At 39.1% G+C, this 20367-nt stretch overlaps 1 protein-coding gene across 11 annotated transcripts in view; it reads left to right on the top strand.

Moving 5' to 3' along the window:
• Positions 1-824: 824 nt before the first annotated feature.
• The window catches only part of TMEM144 (transmembrane protein 144), a 67963-nt gene continuing 48420 nt past the window's right edge, over positions 825-20367 (top strand). For 5 of the 11 annotated variants that reach the window (XR_013533361.1, XR_013533360.1, XR_008480016.2 and 2 more), the window contains exons 1-5: positions 825-944; positions 2955-3123; positions 5755-5877; positions 7871-7970; positions 9447-9527. Coding sequence is in view for 6 of the 11 variants with exons in the window: in XM_002745287.6 (XP_002745333.4) it covers positions 3015-3123; positions 5755-5877; positions 7871-7970; positions 9447-9527 (413 nt within the window). In the remaining 5 variants the exon portion in view is untranslated. Of the gene's footprint in view, positions 945-2954; positions 3124-5034; positions 5133-5754; positions 5878-7400; positions 7608-7870; positions 7971-9446; positions 9528-20367 lie in introns of all 11 variants that reach the window. The other 6 variants (XR_013533363.1, XM_078367827.1, XM_078367828.1 and 3 more) reach the window with 5 other exon arrangements.

Raw genomic sequence — 20367 nt, 5'->3', positions numbered from 1 at the left:
ACATTAGAGTCACCCAGGGAAGGCTTTTGAAAGAAAATTATTCCTGAGTCACATACTCAGAGATTCTATTTTAATTGCTTTGGTATTGGGTCCAGATATTAGTTTAGTTTTGTTTTGCGTTTTAAAGCCACCACCTTGGACCATTGTTATGTGCAGCGAAGCTTGAGAATCCTAGAATGTATATTCTCATGTGACACAATACATATTAGATAAAAATATAGATAAATGACTTGTACAAATAAATGGCTTGGGTGCATCTATAAAGAATTAGTGATTACAAGTGAAATCTTGTGATGTCACAAGACACGTTAATGACATCAGTGGAGCAGATGATGAATTTCTAATACTAAGTGGAAAAATTCACTTCAGGTAATCTTTCATAATGGTGTGAAATTTCTCAGCCTTTTGTTTTATCCATAAACAATAATAAAAAATAATACCTCCTGTGACACTTAGAGAGGGTGACATGCTGAAAGTTCCCTGAATAATCACCTACAAATACACAAAACTCTTCTAGTTTTCTGGTTGACCAACTCAGAGCTTGAGGACTCCTCCTGAGCCACCTGACAATTCACTCCAGCACAGAAACTGAAGGAAGGCGTTCCCCAACCTGCTGTCCTAGGAAGGCCTCTGAGTCGCCGGTGCTAAAGCCCTTCCCTCTCCACCCTCCTGAGGTGGAGGTAAACGTCCCAACAGGAAGTCAGGGCTGGACTGGCGCTCTGCGCGAGCATCCTGGGAAGGGCACTCTGGGTCACGGGTGCTAGAGCCCTCCCCTCTCCTCCCGGCTGGTGTGTGGGAAACTGTCCCCGCAGACAGTAAAGGCTGACCAGGCCGCCCCGGCACGTAGAGGGAATGAGTCAGGCTCCGTCTCCATACCCGCACGTAGTGGGCGGATCGCGCCAGCGCTGAGTAGGAAGGAGTTTCAGCCGCCAGACGGGAACGCAGTGAGTACAGCCACTCAAAGGAAAGCCAAGTTGCTTTGCAGGGGAGCGAGCGTCTCATGATTTTTCAAAAACATTCTCATGGTTAAAAAGAAAAAAATCAAGGCTCAGAATAAATACTTTCAAGCACTGTTAATTTTAGCCCAAAGACAGGCTGTACTTGCCGGGAGATTTGGGGAAATTAACATGAAACTAAAAATGAAATTTTAGTTGGAGTGGAACAAACAGTATTGATCAGAATATACCAAACAGGAATTTTTTTAAAGTCTGCATAGAAGTTTAAATTACTAGGAAAACCGTAAAGGAGAAGTATTTACTAATAAATTAAACAAAAGTAATAACATGAAAATAAGTTAATATAGTTTGACAAAATATCAGTGGACACTGAAAAAACATTAAAATAATGTTTGAGATTGTTCAGGTTTTGTGCAGAATTGGGAAAATGTGCTGGATGGAGTGACACTGCTTTTCTTTTCCACAAAAATTTCATTGTTTTAGAGAGAGAACCTTTTTAAAGACAGTAAGTTATTGCCAATTCACAATGAAATAAGATCACATGCTTTCTAAAATGTTCAAGAGCTGCATGCAATAAACATCATTTATCTATAGGTAATAACTGGTGTTCATTTGGTAGTCAAAATGCAGCTCATGCACTCTAGCATGTCAAATTATTCTTTCCATTTCAGAGATTTAGGGCCTTTGTGGAGCCTTCTTTTCTATAAAATAATTTGCCACTTTTGAAGGTTAGACATTCTCTTCTTACCAATGTCCACGTGAAGGTTTTGTTTTGCTTTGCTTGTTGTTAATTAAAATGAGGGAAAAAATGATGTGATAGCTATCACCCAATCATGTGTCTTTTTAGTCATAGGTTAGCTTTTCAAGATATTTCCTGCATATCTGACCTGTTGCAGCTCTGTTATCTTAGCACGCCTGTTATCTTAGCAGCAAGCACCTGCTTCAGCTGACCCTTGAGTCATAACCCATGTAAGCCACTGCAGTGCTGGACCTCTCGTTGAGGCTAACAGTATTCTTCTTCAATAGTGTTACTGTGTCAATGTTGAAATGTACCTCAGTGTCTCTTTCTCAGCTACATCCCTATGAAGGATGTTTTCTTACTAGCAATGTGTTTGTAAGAAAGTCCACACAATTTCAAATACACATTTTCTTTACTAAAGTTTATTGACCAGTTTTGAAGTGATCCTTGTTTTCAGTTAAACTGTCCTTAATAATGCTAAATAACATATTTTGTAGGTTGTTGTATATTTAATATTCTCTGCAAGAACACGTAAGGAACAATACATGGACCTTATATATTTGTCACTGTGAAATAAAATTACAAGAAAAGGTGATTTCAGATGTACTTTATTCAATACACATATACAAGAAGTTATCACTATGAAAAAGAAACCACTGGATGATTCTGAATTCTCTTCCAGAGAGCTTATTCCAAAGGGCCAGTGTGCAACATATGAATCCAAGATGGTATTGTGGAGAGACTCTGTTTACCTCTTGTGATAAAATTACTTTGGTGGTGTTTTTTTCTCGTATAACTCGGGCAACTAAAAATCTAAATTGTATTAAGCGGCCTTTCACAAAAGATAACTTTATGAAAAAATGTCTAATTCTTGGTTATTTGTAGTTTTAGTCCTTTTCTTCATAGAGAAGCTAGAGCCATTAAATAGGTTTAGCAGTGTTATCCACTAAAACTCTGCAGTGATGGAACCTACACAGGAGAATATTTTTTGTAATGTACTAACATTGTCTTCAGATCTTAGAAGAAGTTAGGCTTTCAAGCCCTGATGACAAAGTTGTTCTTTTTAAATCACATGCTAATGATCAAAAATATTTGTTGATAGAATAAATGAACATGAAGCACAAACATAATATATAGTGATGTCCTTAGTACCCACAAAAAAGAGTCTTAGCATACTTTTGAAAAATTCAATAAATACGTTAATCATAATTTGTTCATGGATTCACGTCTCAGGTGTATCGTTTTTTCTTTTATTTCAGAAGCTCCTGAAAAGTACATCAAGTCTAAAGTGAACCAGCGAACTCAGCAAGGCTGGAACCATGAGCAGTAATGGAGCAGATCTAACCTTTGGTTACACCTCCTGTTTTGTAGCTATCCTTTTGTTTGGCTCAAATTTTGTGCCACTTAAAAAATTTGACACTGGTGATGGTAATTATTTTTATTTCATTGTTAACCTTACATTATTTTTAAAGATGAGTTCCTTTTTTGGCCTTTTAAAATTATAGCTACAAAAATAAATCATGTTGATCTTGATACCTAATGAATAGAGCTTAAAATTAATCGTTCGATAGTGCCCACATGAGCTTGTCTGAAAGTCATCATAGGAGAACCATTAAGGTTGTTTCATGGTAAAACTAGGGTGGGTACTGTCACAAAAGCTTGTTAGCCATTTTGCGAATTGAAGAAATTTATAGTTCTACTAATAACAGTTGTTTTGAAAGCATGAGTCTTCAACATGATTGATATATTAGGGAACAATGTAAGCATAACAGATTTTTTGCTTGCTTATATGCAGTTTTGTCTCTGAGAAAGCTCTAGGTAAACACAGAAAACTGCATCCAGATGAATAAAGATGTGTGATAATACACGTAATGCACGCACACACATGCACATCCTTCAGCTATCAACCAGCTCCCTTAGTTCACCACATATGGTTAGGAAGTATCACATCTGCTGTCAGAACTCTTCATCCAGCACCTTCACAGTAACTCGTGAGCTGCAGCCTTTAGATGCCCACTTCAGGAGCAGACTTCTGGTCTTTTCCTATTAAAATGCCCTATTTATTACAGCATTCATGTAATCAACAAGTTAACCAGTTAAAACTGTAGTACCATTTTGATTAGGTTGAGTGTTGTTCTCCTAGCCCCATTTTCCCCATATGCTCTGTAGTTTTTACTGCATGATTTTGCATAGTGGAGTGATTTCAAGGAATGCACATGTTACATTATAGCACAATTGACTAATGTGAATTTTGTGGAAGGAGAAGCAAGAGTTATTTATATTTACCTGACTTCCATATTGAAGCCAGGAGAAGGGATTGGAGATTTATGGTGAGCACATCATGGGAATTACTTCCCTGGTAGCATTTATTACCTGACAGCAGTTGTGTTATTTCCCCAATTCTTTGTCTTCATACAGTTAGAAAATAGAATTACAAATTGTTTTCCTCCTACAAATTGTCTTCAGATCTCAGAAGAAGTTAGGCTTTCAAGCCCTGAAGACAAAGTTGTTCTTTTTAAATTGCAGGCTAGTGATCAAAAATATTTGTTGATGGAATAAATGAACATGAAGTACAAACATAATATATAGTTAGTTATGTAATATCCTAACTATCTGCAAAAAGGAGTTTTAGCATGCTTTTGAAAAATGTGATAGATTTTCCTGCAGGACCTTTCTTCTTTTTTCCTTTGGAGTTAGAAGAATGGAAACTACTAGAAGAACAAGAAAATGGGTGGAGGATCTAGCTTTTGGTCTTCCACAATTAGCTTTGTGATCCTGGGCAAATATTACTAACTTTGCTGTTTTCAGTTTCTTATTTGTAAAGTGAAGAACTTATAAAATGAAGTTTCTTTTCATCTCTGTGATTCTACTCTTTTTGTTTTTTTTATATTTTGTTTTTTTTTTTTTTTTTGGAAACAGAGTCTTACTTTCTCACCGAGGATAGAGTGAAGTATCACATTCTTGGCTCGCTGCAACCTCTGCCTTTAGGGTTCAAGTGATTCTTGTTCCTCAGCCTCCCAAGTAGCTGAGACTACAGGCACACACTATCACACCTCGCTAATTTTTTGTATTTTTAGTAGAGACAGGGTCTCACCGTGTTGTGCAGACTGGTCTTAAATTCCTGAGCTCAGGCAATCTGTCCACTTTGGCCTCCCAAAGTGCTAGGATTATAGGGGTGAGCCACTGTGCCTGGCTGATTCTACTCTTTTGTCATAGAGATTAGCAGCCATTTTTTCTCCCTCCTCCACCATGTGACTGAATCAAAGTAGAGCAAAAATCTTCCTAAATTAGTGCCAGAAGTAATACATTGAGTTTTAACAGCCTCAGTGTTTCTTTCAGTGTCAACTATTTCCTCATCCTTCTAATCTCTAAATCCTTAATGATGCAGAAGCCTCAGAAATGTGCAGATACACCTCATAACACCAGATTATTTTCAGGTAACTGGCAAATGGCAACTCAAGGTATAGAAAGTAGGGCAACCTTGACCTAGAAAGCTAATTCTCAGGTTTATAATGCCTGACTCATTATATACATTAAACTCTAACTGTATGAGGCCTATGTGTAGCCATAAACGACTTTATTTTTGTCCCAGAGGTGGCATAATTGGCCCCTGAAGGTTTAAATTCTGTTGTGCTGTTCTGAAGTACTTCATACCATATTTGGGGGGAGCAAGAGTACTCAGTGTGGCCTCTGAATAAGGATATAGACTTGGTCTTGCCATCACTCTTCCGCAGAAAATTCTGGATTTGTCTAATAGGAGAATAAAAGAATGTTAAGCAAGAGCCCACCGTGTATAAGCCTTGGAGTCAACCTGGGTTTAAATTCCAGCTCAACAAACTACCAGCTGTTTGGACAGGGGTTGCTTCATTGCAGAGTCTGTATCTTTGAGCTAGGGTTGATTATGATACAGAGTAATCATAAGAATGAAATGTGCAAAGTCCATGGCATATAGGCATTCAGTAAATTGTGGCCACTCCTATAATACCTCCTCATTGATATTCCTGACCACAAATTTACTCAATTCAATTTGTACCACTAACGCTGTTTGTTTATTTCTAGGAATGTTTCTCCAGTGGGTTCTTTGTGCTGCCATATGGTTGGTTGCCTTGGTGGTCAATCTGATATTACATTGCCCAAAATTTTGGCCTTTTGCGATGCTAGGGGGCTGCATTTGGGCAACAGGTAATGACTGATATACTTTTATCATGTAACATGAGGATCAAAATAATTCTCATTCACAATAGAAGGAAATAGCACAAACAGTGATTCTAAATAACCCTTCATCATAGATACTAGAAATTAACTGATTTCTTGCCTTCACATGCTCTATGAATATTTTTGATGCCTTACCTGATTTGTTCCTCTTAATGATTTACTTTTAAGTTCCTGGTAGAAAATTATTATAGTAAAAACATTTTTATTATTATTCATCTATTCAAGCATAACTCATATGTTATTTTATTTTAATTATTCTCCATCTATTCAAGCATAACTCATATTTTAATGTGTTCTGGACCTTTTTTCTAGCATGTTTATCAGAAAATATTTATTAAATAGTAATCTCAACTAGTACCAGTTTTAGGACTTAGCCTAAATAGGCCTGTGTGAAGATACTATCATTTCAAAAGGGCTGGTTAACAAAAAAGCAAAGCAAACAAAAATCTCTCTGTGCCTTATCAGTACCTGAAATTATATAATTAGAATTCATACCTTGGCTTGGCCAATCAAGAAATGTTTTTTTTTTCTTCAAAAAAGAGAATTCCAAGTATCAATGATCTTTAGAAATAATTTTGTTAAAAGCAAATAAATGTTAAAATGTTAAACATTTATTTTTAAAAATTAACATGAAAATGTATTTATTACCCACTTAATTTGAATCTCTGAGGAGTTAAATTATTTAGTGATGTTCATACGTTTGATGACAAAAGAGTTAGCTTTTAAATTTCCACCAGGATTTACATCATTATACCTCACTTACACCTCAGTAAGATTGTTTGTCATATCTAATGGGGGAGAGGAACAGACTAAGCATCCATCTATCCTGCAGCTCTTTATAGCCACTGTACCATTTCTGTTCACCCTGAAGGTTCCACTGGACGTCAGTGAGGAAAGAGTCTAATTTGACATATGTTGCAGTTGTGGGTGCTACAGGTTGGAGCACCTGATAGCGTGTAGGACATAGCAGAATGGGAGGAGCCAATGATCATGTAGAGATTTCACGATAGGTGCTTAGGAGGGTGGTGGTATTGACACAAGTGAGGAAATAGGAAAGATAATATGTTTGAAGGGAAAACTGATGGGTTCAGCTTCGCACTTTCTGAGCATGACCATCCAGATATTTCCACCATAGAGAACATCTGGTTGGAGATTTCTTCTTGACAGTTTGGAAAATAAAACTCTAAAGTAGGTCCAGGCTAGAACTGTAGCACTGGGAACATGGACCTTTAGCTAACAGCTGAAATCATAAAAATAGGTCAGGTACCAAGAAGGGACAATAAAGCAAGGAGACAAATATGTTCAAGGGAAAATCTTTAGGGGGTACTTACTCCCGAAGGAGTGATGAGAAATAGCAGCCAGAGAAAGAGGTCGTGGGAAACAGGAGGAGAATCAAGAGATGAAGACATCATGGAATCCTAAAGAAATAATCTTTTGAGATTGTAGGACTGAGACCAAAAAATAAAAAAATTTATGTATTTGGCCCTCAGTGACCCTCAAAACATAAGAGAACGAATGTGAAAATCCAGAAATCCAGAAGAAAAATGAGCAATCGTGGAAGAGCAAATTCTGGGGCTCTTTTAGGGCCAAAGACTTCTGCTAGTAATTGCCTGAGTTCAAGTCTAAGAGGATGGTCACTGACAATTTATCAGTGACAGCTTCCATGAAGAGTCACAGAACAGAGAGCTACGTTAAGGGTGAGAAACCTCTGTACAGTTAGGAATGGAACTAATTCAATATTTTTCTTTGTAGAATTTTTCCCTAAGCCTAGTCTTTTAACAATCATAATCATTAATGCCAAAAGTGTGGTTATCTTACTTAAAAAATAAGGAACTGTGCTTTAGTAAATTTTTCCAAATCCCATGCACTTCAGTTGAAGTTAGAATAAAAACTAATTCTATTTATAAATGTATTTTCTATATCGGAAATAACATGTTTCTTCTGTATATTACATCTACAGGGAACATTGCTGTTGTCCCAATTATCAAAACCATTGGTTTAGGCCTTGGAATCTTAATCTGGGGATCATTTAATGCCTTAACTGGCTGGGCAAGCTCAAGGTAACTCAAGTCAAACTAGTTCAACTAAGATTTCCTGACCCATATTCTGCATAAGGCAAGTGCTTACTCCAAGAGAATAACATATGAATCTTATTCTCATAGAGTTTATAGCCAGTAAAATATATGCATCAAATATGCCACCTTCTATTGCTATTTGCCCCAAATCCTTAATAAGTAATCTAGATATTTGGTCAAGATATAGTGTAGCATTAAATCTAGGAAACAGAGGTAAAGAGAGAAAAATGAAACTGATATCTATTGTCACTTTCTATTATGTGACAATTTTCTGGACATGTTCTATGCATCATTCTCATCTTACTTTCACAAATACATGAGGTAAGCACTATCTTATAAGAGAGCAGATACACAAAGATGCTAAGTAACTTACTGCAGGTCACAGAACTAGGACAGTAGAATTCAAACCCAGGTCTTCTGGTTCTAGAGCACATATTGTTCCCTCTAGAGTAAGGTCAGCAAACCATGGCCCTGTTTCCCAGCCATGTCTATAAATAAGGTTTTATCGAACACAGCCAAACCCATCCATTTAAGGATTGTCTATGGCTATTCTTATGCCACAGTGGCAGAGCTGAGCAGCAAGAGAATAACCAACCCTAAAAGCTTAAATTATTTATTGTCTGGTCTTTGAGAAAAGTTTGCCAGCCCCAGCTCTAGCTTTGTGCTGTCTAATAGAGTAGCCACAAGCCACGAGAAGCCATTTATATTTAAATTTAAATTAATTAAAAGTTGATAAAATTAAACCTCCAGTTTCTTGGTTGCACTAGCTACATTTCCTGTTCACGGTAGCTGCCAATGGGGAGAGGCTGCACTTTTGTGCAGTGAAGATGGAGAACAGTCCCATCATTACACGAAGTTCTATCAGACTGGTGACCGTGGTCAGCATTAAGATTAACATTCAAATTAATTCTGGGAAAATGAGTAGAATGTAGGGTGCTATTCTCACCTGACCTTTTGAACTCCCTTTCCACTCAGAGCATGACAACCACCTCAAAACAACAAAAGCCAACTTACCTCCAATACATTCTCTCCCTTCCTTCCCCATTCCCTATCCCCTGCTATTTTCTTTTTCATTTCCTTCTTTTCTCCTTTTCTCTTGCCTCTGGATGGTTCTTAGTGATTCTTGGTAATGATCATGACAATGCCAAGGCAGGAAAAAAAATTTATGGTGATGAGAGAGTAGGGATATTTAACCTAAAAGTTTTTTAAAAGTCACTGTACTCCAACCTGGGTGACAGAGCAAGCCTCCATCTCAAAAAAATAAATAAATAAATAAAATTTAAATTTAAATAATTGAAAATTAAGGCACAGTGAAGATAAATAACTTATCCAAAGTCACAGCTAATAAATGAGAGAGCTAAGATTTGAACCTAGGAATCTGGTTCCAAGTCCATGCCCTTAAACATTATGATGAAACAGCTTAATGGTATTTAATTTGATGTGACTTTCTGGATTTTTCAGGTTTGGCTGGTTTGGACTGGATGCAGAAGAAGTATCAAATCCGCTGCTAAATTACATTGGAGCTGGGCTATCCGTAGTAAGGTAAGCAGTCATTTCTCATGATTTTGCTGTTCTTCAAAACATGGAGAGTGCTTTTTTAAGGATCCTCATATGTTTACATTCTTGTTTGCATTTTTAAACCTACATTTTGTAAAATCCATATGCTTGTTCCTCAGATTCTTCATTTACAATGATCGGTTTTAGAGGACAAAAAAGTGCCAAATTTGGGGGCAGGAGCCCCAGCTTTAACTCTCCAAAACTCTGAGAGCCTGGAAAGTCATTTAACTGCTCTGAAGCTTAGTTTTATCATTTATAATACATAGAAAATCGTAACACATAGCTTATAAATGAGAATCAAATATTTTGCAAACTAAAACATGCTATGCAAAAAAAAAAAAAGCATTCTGCTGGCTTCCTGATGCCGTGGAGTATCCACTGATTCTCTCTTCTCCCACTACTCACTTCTTGTCCCACCTGGTCCCACTTCCAGTCTCCTCACTCACTCTTCTCAACCTAACTAGACAGCCACTCTTTCACCTGTGAGAACCCTTACTGTTTTGAATGCCCATTTTTGGTTGCATCTGTGTCTAGCTGTATACACTCTATGAATAGGGATGAAATGACTTTGAATCTCTATATGGTAGTGTTCAGTCAATAAAACTCTAACGGGAACTAGGTCACCTTAAATTCAGTCTTCTTACCCCTCTAGATTCCATTTATATTCCTTGTCAGTTCTTCACATAATGGATAGTACTGCCCAGAAAGATTTTAGTACTTTTTTATTCTTCAGGGAAAGAACAGTATATGTCCCTGCCTTCAGCAATGATGGCTTTTCCTCAGCCACATTCAGAAACAATCTCTTTGTCATTGAAATGTTGCCTTAGAGAGTAGTCCCAGGCCAACTGGAGAAAAAATAACATAAATTGCTATAAATTGGAGATTCCTGAGATTTTTTGGTTACCTGCAATTTTATGTATTTTGTACAATTCACACAGAATTTTAGCTTTGAGTAGCTCTCTCAAAAACAATTCCTTTACACACTAAAATTGTAACATAGCATGGCTTAGTTTTGACTTAATGACAGTTTAAGGCCATTTTACCCAGTCTATCAGGCATCCTTTTTCTCCATATTTCTTCTTTATTTGGAAAAAGTACATTCTTGAAACTTACAAATCAATTATTTATGTTCTGCCACTTCTACCTATGTGGCCATAGGCAAATAACTTCAGTTCTCCAAGCCTTGGTTTCTTCATTTGTAAAGAGGATGATAATAGCAACAACCTCATAAGATACTTTGAGGATTAAATGGAACAAAATATGTTTAGTGCTTCATACAATGCTAAGTACATGGTTAATGCTCATTGCAGTTATTTTGTTAATAACATTGAAGTTCAGTTGCTGTTTCCCTGGTGGATATTCGTGGCCCAACTTTATGTTATACTAGGCAGTACACCTGAGGAATCTTGCAGCTCAATTTGAGTTTGATTTGTAGCAGAGAAATTCAATGAACTCCTCCTGTAGTGCATCTAGGCCCCCTTCTGTGTTTCTCTGCTAAGAGGAATTTCTGGAATATGACATTTCATTATTTTAACTTGGTTAAATCAGTTTGTTCTGAAGGTTCTTCACTGAACAACCTTGGAGCTTCATGGACCATGTAAAGACACTTGGAATATGGCTGCATTACTTTAGGGTCTTGCTTTTCCTTTTAAAATTAAAATTATTATTCTATCTTCTGTATCATCTAATTTTTAAAGGGTTGGTTAATTTCTAGCCTTACATTTTCATTATATGATATATAAAGTGTCTATCAGTCCATATACTAAAACCACTCCAGGTATTTTAAACAGGAGAGGATTTAACGCAGGGAATTGTTTACAAGACCCAGTGGAGCAGAAGAAGAAAGGTGGTGTCCGCTTCATTTATTATTTTACATTGTGTGGAGCCCGCACAATACTTCTGAATTACCTCTGCCTCACTAATTGGTTCTGCTGAAACTACTGGAGCCGCCAACAAAACATAATAGCTTCTCGCATCTTCTCAAATTATGCAAGTGCCTCCCACTGGCAGAGCCTAGCTGCCAACAGAGTTTGGGAAATGTAATATTCAGTCTTCCAGGCTCCACAGTTTAGGAGAGAGTATGTAAGGTTGGGAGCAGAGCTGACACCAAGAAACAATATTCAGGACACTCTTTTTTTTTTTTTTTTTTTTTTGAGACAGAGTTTTGCTCTCGTTACCCAGGCTGGAGAGCAATGGAGTGATCTCGGCTCACCGTAACCTCCGCCTCCTGGGTTCAGGCAATTCTCCTGTCTCAGCCTCCTGAGTAGCTGGGATTACAGGCACGCACCACCGTGCCCAGCTAATTTTTTGTATTTTTAGTAGAGACGGGGTTTCACCATGTTGACCAGGATGGTCTCGATATCTTGACCTCGTGATCCACCCGCCTCAGCCTCCCAAAGTGCTGGGATTACAGGCGTGAGCCACCGCGCCCGGCCCCAGGACACTCTTAAACATTTGCTTTCTTGAAGATCAAGGAGTCAGAGGTCTATAAAAAGACCAATGTCCATTTCAATTCAAATAATAATGTGATTTGGATTCTCTTTAAGGGTCTGCTCTCCATTCTTTTGTCTTCTCACTTAACCTGCCTTCCCTGGAAGGTTATATTTACTCCACAGCTTCATCTATTATTTTACATTGTGTGGAAAACCAAATCTTTGTTTCTAGCTGTCACCTTTCCTCAAGTCACAGCCCTTATTTCTAACTATGGACCAGGCTACACATCTCTACACACAGTCCACAGGTACCACCTTTCAGTCTTACCTGAGATAATACAAAGAAGGGAACCATGCTGATCAGCACTTCACAAATACCAAATCATTCATTCCTTTATCTTTGCCTTCGATGTTTCCCAATAAGAATTACTTTTCTTCCTGGACCCTTCCCTACAAACTGGTTCCTCTTCCTGAGTTCTCTCTCTCCATAGAAGGGCACAGTCATTCATATTAAAAATTTGTTGTCTTTATGTTTTTTCCCTTTATATGCTATATCTAATTCTGTAAAAACATTTTGAATGTTTCACAAGTTCTTCTTCTCCTTTCCCTCAGTCCCATCTTACCTACCTACTTGTATACATATGATTATAAAAAACCTCACCTCTAGTTTCCCCGGTTCCATTCTTTCCTTTTGCCAGTATGGATAGCTTATATCTGCCCTACATCAGAGCACGTCACTCTCCTGTTTAAAACCCTTTGAATGTTCCCCACCGAATTCAGAATAAACCTGTCTTCTTAACCTGGCTTGACCTTTGCAGTGCATCTATCCAGCCAATATTTCTATACGTTTCACCTTTCTCCCTGCACTGTGCAATCAGTGACCCAGGATTACACCATATTCCCGACACTTCCCTCAGCCTTGAAGGCCTTTTCCTCAGCCTCCTTGGCCATCATTTAATATCATTTGAGATTGTTCCATCCCATGTGACATCTTCTTGATTTTCTTCTCTCTAGTTAGAATCTTCCCCTAAACTACCAAAACTTCTTAGGCTTCTTCCATTATCAAAACTATCAGAGTCTACTTTGTACTATTCATACAGTCTTCTTTATTCTTGAACTATGATTTCCTGAAGGACAAGACCCATTATTTTCTATATATACCATTCCTTCCACCATCACCATCAGACTTTCATATGTAGTGTTTTACGCATAACTGATGCTTAGTAAACGTTTGCTGACTTCAGTTGTTGATTTAACTGCACATGCATACACACAGGTTTTTTTCCTTTTTTTTTATTAAAGTTCTGGGGTACATGTGCAGAATGTGCAGGATTGTTACATAGGTATACGCATGCCATGGTGGTTTGCTGCATCCATCATCCTGTCATCTACATTAGGTATTTCTCCTAATCTATTCCTCCCCCGTTTCCCTACCCCCTGCTATCCCTCCCTTAGCCTCCTACCCTTGACAGGCCCCAGTGTGTGATGTTCCCTTCCCTGTGTCCATGTGTTCTCATTGTTCAGCACCCACTTATGAGTGAGAACATGTGGTGTTTGGTTTTCTGTTCTTGTATCAGTTTGCTGAGGATGATGGTTTCCAGCTTTATCAATGCCCCTGCAAGGGACATAACCTCATTCCTTTTTTATGGCTGCGTAGTATTCCATGGTGTATATGTACCACATTTTCTTTATCCAGTCTATCATTGAGGGGCATTTGGGGTGGTTTCAAGTCTTTGCTTTTGTGAACAGCACCACAACAAATGTACATGTGCATGTGTCTTTATAATATAATGATTATAATTCTTTGGGTATATACCCAGTAATGGAATTGCTGGGTCAAATGGTATTTCTATTCTAGATCTTTGAGGATTCACCACACTGTCTTCCACAATGGCTGAACTAATTTACACTCCCACCAACAGTGTAAAACTGTTCCTATTCCTCCACATCCTCTCCAGCATCTGTTGTCTCCTGATTTTTTAGTGATCGCCGTTTTAACTGGCATGAGATGGTATCTTATTGTGGTTTTGATTTGCATTTCTCTAATGACCAGTGATGATGAGCTTTTTTTCATGTGTTTGTTGGCTGCATAAATGTCTTCTTTTGAGAAGTGTCTGTTCATATCCTTTGCCCACTTTTTGATGGAGTTGTTTGTTTTTTTCTTATACATTTGCTTCAGTTCTTTGTAGATTCTGGCTATTAGCCCTTTCTGAGATGGGTAGATTGCAAATTTTTTTTCCATTCTGTTGGTTGCTGGTTCAGTATAATGACAGTTTCTTTTGCTGTGCAGAAGCTCTTTAGTTTAATTAGATCCCATTTGTCTATTTTGGCTTTTGTTGCCATTCCTTTTGGACACACACACAATTTGTACTAAGTATGTAATATATGGGATTGCAAATCTAGGGAAACTGGAAAGCTTGAAAATGTGAAGCAGAATCCTTGGGTAAAACATCAGGTTTGATCTTAAGTTACCTGTGCTTTTGACAGCATTCATAGACTGTCATGGAACTTTGCATTTGATGTTCTGCACCAAGTTTTTTTAAGTCTGTAGCCCAAAAGACTTTGTGGTTTATTTGGTTTCATGTTCATATACATAAAATAAATTTGATTAGCTTCTCTTTACTTACTGTCACCCACTCCCATGATCTAACTGAGCTGGGACTCTTCTCTCTGATTTGCCGATTCTTGTGACTAGCATTAGTTGCACAGGCTCAGAATTACTGTGTAGTCCTAATTTCTCTGTCATGCTCAGTACTCCCTCACCCATCCATTTGGTAATTAAAATTTTCTCTTTACTAACATATCTTCAAATTTTACTTTGTGCTAAAGGACACTGAGAATTGTATGTGCATTTTCATTTCATTTTCATCCCAGCTCTGTGGTGAGGGTATATACCCATTTTTTAGGCAAATACTGTCAAGTCTCAGAGAGTGATTTGTTGGAGGGTTATACACTTGTTTGAAGAAAAGCAGTCAAAGATTCTTATCTATTCTGTCCTTTGCTTATTTTTTTTTTTTTTTCACTTTAAGTTCCAGGATACATGTGCAGAAAATACAGGTTTGTTACACAGGTATACATGTCCCACAGTGGTTTCCTGCACCTATTAACCCATCCTCTAAGTTCCCTCCCCTTGTCTACCACCCCACAACAGGCCGTGGTGTGTGTTGTTCCCCTCTCTGTGTTCAAGGGTTCTCATTGTTCAACTCCCACTTATGAGTGAGATTATCAGTGTTTAGTTTTCTGTTCCTGTGTTAGTTTCTTGAGGTTGGTGGCTTCCAACTTCACCTATCATTGATGGGCATTTGGGTTGGTTCCATGACTTTGCTATTGTAAACAGTGCTGCAATAAACATATGTGTGCATGTATCTTTATAGTAGAATGGTTTATAATTTATAATCCTTTGGGTATATACCCAGTAATGGGATTGCTAGGTCAAGTGGTATTTCTGATTCTAGATCCTTGAGGAATCACGATACTGTCTTCCACAATGATTGAACTAATTTATATTCCAACCAATAGTATAAAAGCATTCCTTTTTCTCCACAGCCTTGCCAGCATCTATTGTTTCTTGACCTTTTAATAATCACGTTTCTGACTGGCCTGAGATGGTATCTCATTGTGGTTTTGATTTGCATTTCTCTAATGATCAGTGATTTTGAGCATGTTTTCATGTTTATTAGTCGTGTAAATGTCTTCTTTCAAAGAGTGTCTGTTCATATCCTTTGCCCAATTTTTGAAGGGGTTGCTTTTCTCTTGTAAATTTGTTTAAGTTCCTTGTAAATTCTGGATATTAGGCCTCTGTCTAAGTTTTTTGATGTGCTGCTGGATTCAGTTTGCCAGTATTCAGATTCCGTTTGCCATTATTAAGGATTTTCATATCAGTGTTCATCAAGGATAATGTCCTGAAGTTTTCTCTTTTCATTGTGTCTCTGCTCAGTTTTAGTATCACGATGTTGCTGGCTTTGTAAAATGAATTAGGGAGGATTCCCTCCTTTTCAATTGCTTGAAGTAGTTTCAGAAGTATTGGTACCAGCTCCTCTTTGTATCTCTAGTAGAATTTGGCTTTGAATCTGTCTGGTCCTGTGATATTTTTTAGTTGATAGGCTATTAATTACTGCTGTAATTTCAGAAATTGTTATTGGTGTTTCAGGGATTCAATTTCCTGGTTTAGTCTTGGGCCGGGTGTATGTGTTCAGAAATTTATCAATTTCTTCTAGATTTTCTATTTATTTATGTAGCAGTGTTTTTTGTTTTGTTTTTTGAGACAGAGTCTTGCTCTGTCATGCGGGCTGGAGTGCAGTGTCAGAATCTCGGCTCAATGCAACCCTCTGCCTCCCGGGTTCTAGTGATTCTCCTGCCTTGGCCTCCTGAGTAGCTGAGATTACAGGCACCTGCAACCACTCCCAGCTAATTTTTGTATTTTTAGTAGAGATGGGGTTTCACCATGTTGGCCAGGCTGGTCTCGAACTCCTGACCTCAAAAGATCTACCCACCTCAGCCTCACAAAGTGCAGCCACCGTGACCAGACTGCATACAGGTGTTTATAGTATCCTCTGATGGTAGTTTCTATTTCTGTGGAGTCAATAGTGATATCCCCTTTATCATTTTTTATTGTGTCTATTTGATTCTTCTCTCTTTTCTTCTTTATTAGTCTAGCTAGCAGTCTATTTCGTTATTTTTTTCAAAAACTGCTCCTGGATTCATTGATTTTTTGGAGGGTTTTTTGGTGTCTCTATCTTCTTCAGTTCTGCTCTGATCATAGTTATTTCTTGTCTTCTGCTGTCTTTTGGATTAGTTTTCTCTTGTCTCTCTTTAAATTGTGGTGTTAGAGTGTCAGTTTGAGATCATTCTAGCTTCCTGATGTGGGCTTTTAGTACTACAAATTTCCCTCTTAAAACTGTTTTAGCTATGTCCCAGAGATTCTGGTACATTGTCTCTTTGTTCTCATTGGATTCAAAGAACTTCTTTATTTCTGCCTTAATTCATTATGTGCCCAGGAGTCATTCAGGGGCAGGTTGTGCAATTTCCATGTAATCTTGTGGTTTTGAGTGAGTTTCTTAATCCTGAGTTCTAATTGATTGCACTGTTGTCTGAGAGACTGTTTGTCATGATTTCACTTATTTTGCATTTGCTGAGGAGTGTTTTACTTCCAATTATGTGGTCAATTTTAGAATGAATGTCATGTGGCACTGAGAAGAATACATATTCTGTTGATTTCGGGTTAGTGTTCTGTAGATGTCTAGTAGGTCCACTTAGTTCAGAGTTCAGTTCAGAGCTGAGTTCAAGTCCTGAATATCCCTGTCAATTTTCTGTCTCATTGATCTGTCTAATATTGACAGTGGGTGTTAAAGTCTCCCACAATGGCCGGGCATGGTGGCTCACTCCTATAATCCTAGCACTTTGGGAGGCCAGGGCAGGTGGATCACGAGTTCAAGACCAGCCTGGCCAAGATGGTGAAACCCCATCTCTACTAAAAATACAAATATTAACCTTCCATGGTGGCAGGTGCCTGTAATTCCAGCTACTCAGGAGGCTGAGGCAGGAGAATGGCTTGAACCCAAGAGGCGGAGGTTGCAGTGAGCTGAGATCATGCCACTGCACTCTAGCCTGGGTGACAGAGCAAGACTCCATCTCAAAGAAAAAAAAAGTCTCCCACTATGATTGTATGGGAGTTTATGTCTCTTTCTAGGTCTCTAATAACTTGTTTTCTGAATGTGGGTGCTCCTGTACTGGGTGCATATATATTTAGAATAGTTAGCTGTTCTTGTTGAATTGTTCCCTTTACCTTTATGTAATGTCTGTTCAGATCTTTGTTGGTTTGAAGTCTGTTTTGTCAGAGACTAGAATTGTAATCCCTACTGTTTTTTGTTTTCTATTTGCTTGGTAAATTTTTCACCGTCCCTTTATTTTGAGCCTGTGTGTGTCTTTGCATGTGAGATGGGTCTCCTGATACAGCACACTGATGGGTCTTGACTGTATCCAATTTGCCAGTCTGTATCTTTTAATTGGGGCATTTAAGGTTAATATTGTTATGTTTGAATTTGATTCTGTCATCATGAGGCTATGTGGTTATTTTGCACACTTGTTGATGCAGTTTCTTCATAGTGTCATTGGTCTTTATATTTTGGCGTGTTTTTGCAGAGACTGGTACCAGTTTTTCCTTACCATATTTAGGGCTTCTTTCAGAATGTCTTTCAAGGCAGGCCTGGTGGTAAAGAAATCCCTCAGCATTTGCTTGTCTGGAAAGGATTTTATTTCTCTTTTGCTTTGAAGCTTAATTTGGCTGGATATGAAATTCTGGGTTAAAAATCCTTAAGTATGTTGCATATTGGTTCCCAATCTCTCTGGCTTATAGAGTTTCTTCTAAGAGGTCTGCTGTGACTCTGATGGGCTTCCCTTTGTAGGTGACTGGCCTTTCTCTCTGGCTGTTGTTAATGTTGTTTCCTTCATTTTGACCTTGGAGAATCTGATGATTATGTGTTTTGGGGTTGATTTTCTCATGGAATATCTTAGTGGTGTGCTCTCTATTTTCTGAATTTGCATGTTGGCCTGACTTGCTAGATTGAGGAAGTTCTCCTGGATAATATCCTGAAGTATGTTTTCCAGCTTGTCTCCATTCTCTGTCTCTTTCAGGTACTCCAATCAATTGCAGGTTCGATCTTTTTCCATAGTGTTATATTTCTTAGAGACTTTGTTCATTCCTTTTTATTCTTTTTTCCTCCAATGTTGTCTGCATGCCTTATTTCAGCAAGGTGGTCTTCAAACTCCTCTATCCTTTCTTTCACTTGTTTGATTTGGTTATTGATACTTGTGTATGCTTCATGAAGTTCTTGTGCTATGCTTTTCAGCTCCACCAGGTCATTTATCTTTCTCTCTAAACTGATTAGTCTTCTTAGCAGCTCCTCTAACCTTTTATCAAGGTTGTTGGCTTCTTTGCATTGGGTTAGAACATGCTCCTTTAGCTCGGCAGATTTTTTTATTACCCATCTTCTGAAGCCTACTTCTGTCATTCGTCCATCTCGTCCTCCGTCCAGTTCTGCACCCATGCTGGAGAGGCATTGTGATCATTTGGAGGGGAAGAGGCACTCTGGCCTTTTGGGTTTTCAGCATTTTTTTTGTTAATTATTTCTCATGTTCATGAGTTTGTCTAGCTTTGGTCTTTGAGACTGCTGACCCTTGTGTGGGGTTTTTGTGAGGACATTTTTTGCTGTTGATGCTGTTGTTGCTTTTCTTTCAATGGTAAGGTCCCTATTCTGCAGGGCTGCTGTGCTTTGCTGCGGGTTCACTTCAGGCCCTATGCATCTGGTTTGCTCCCACACTTGGAAATGTCACTTGAGGCTGGAGAACAGTAAAGATGTGTTCCTTCTCCTCCTTCTGTAATCTCTGACCTCAAGGGGCACCAACCTGATGCCAGTAGGATCATTCCTGCGTAGGGTGTCCAACAACCTCGGTCAGAGGATCTCACCCAGTTTGGTGGCATGGGGAACAGGACCCATTTAACAAAGCACTTTGACTGTCCCTTTTGGAGGGGGTGGGCTTCACTGGGGGGAAACCCACTCATCTGGGCTGTCCAGATTCCTCAGAACTACCAGAGGAAAGGCTAACTCTGCTGGTCCACAGTGACTATGACCAACATTCCCCCTAGAGGAGGCCCAGTGAGGCCCAGGTTCTGTCCCTGAGCCTCTGGCTAGAATTGTTGGAGTTCCTACAGGGAGGCCTCACCCAGTGAGGAAGGATGGGTCAGAGTGAGGCCTGAAGAGGTGCTCTGGCTGCAGTCTGCCATAGCTGCTGTGTTGGGCTGTGGGGAGCACTTCTTGGGGACCAAGCTATCCAGCATCCCTGGCTCCAGCAGTGGAAAAGCATGGCCTGGAGCTATAGAGCTGGGCGTCGCCCTTCCCTGTCCCAGGGAGCTTAGCGTGTTAGGCAGTTATGAGTCCCAGTGCTGGCTACTGCCCCTTCCCCAAGAAGCACAAACAGCTTAGGCAGCAGGCAGCCACGCCTGTGGTGCTGATCACCCCTCCCCTAGGGAGCTCAGCAGGTTTAGGCAGATTCCAGCTGAGAGGCTGTTGAAAATCTGCATGGCTCCAGGGTTGGAACCCAAGGCCCCAATGGCGTAGGTTTGCAAGTGGAATCTTCCAATGTGTGGGTTGCACAATTCCGTGGAGAAAGCATGGCTTCTCTGTCTGGGTAGCATGCTCACTCACCACCTTCCTTGGCTGGGGTGGGTAGGAGCTCCCCTGCCCTGTGTGGCTCTCAGGTGGGCTGCCACATCACACTGCTCTTCCTTTCTCTCTGTGTTCACATCAGCCACCTAGTCAGTTCTGATGAGAGAATCTGGATACCTGGGTTGCCAGTGAAGGATTCACATGCTAATTATGGTTCTTTTTGATGTG

This window comes from Callithrix jacchus, chromosome 3 (genome assembly GCF_049354715.1).
Source record: "Callithrix jacchus isolate 240 chromosome 3, calJac240_pri, whole genome shotgun sequence".
In the NCBI taxonomy this organism is placed as follows: domain Eukaryota; kingdom Metazoa; phylum Chordata; class Mammalia; order Primates; family Cebidae; genus Callithrix; species Callithrix jacchus.
The sequence above is the reverse complement of the archived record's forward strand: the minus strand, read 5'-3'. Positions and strand labels throughout refer to the sequence as shown.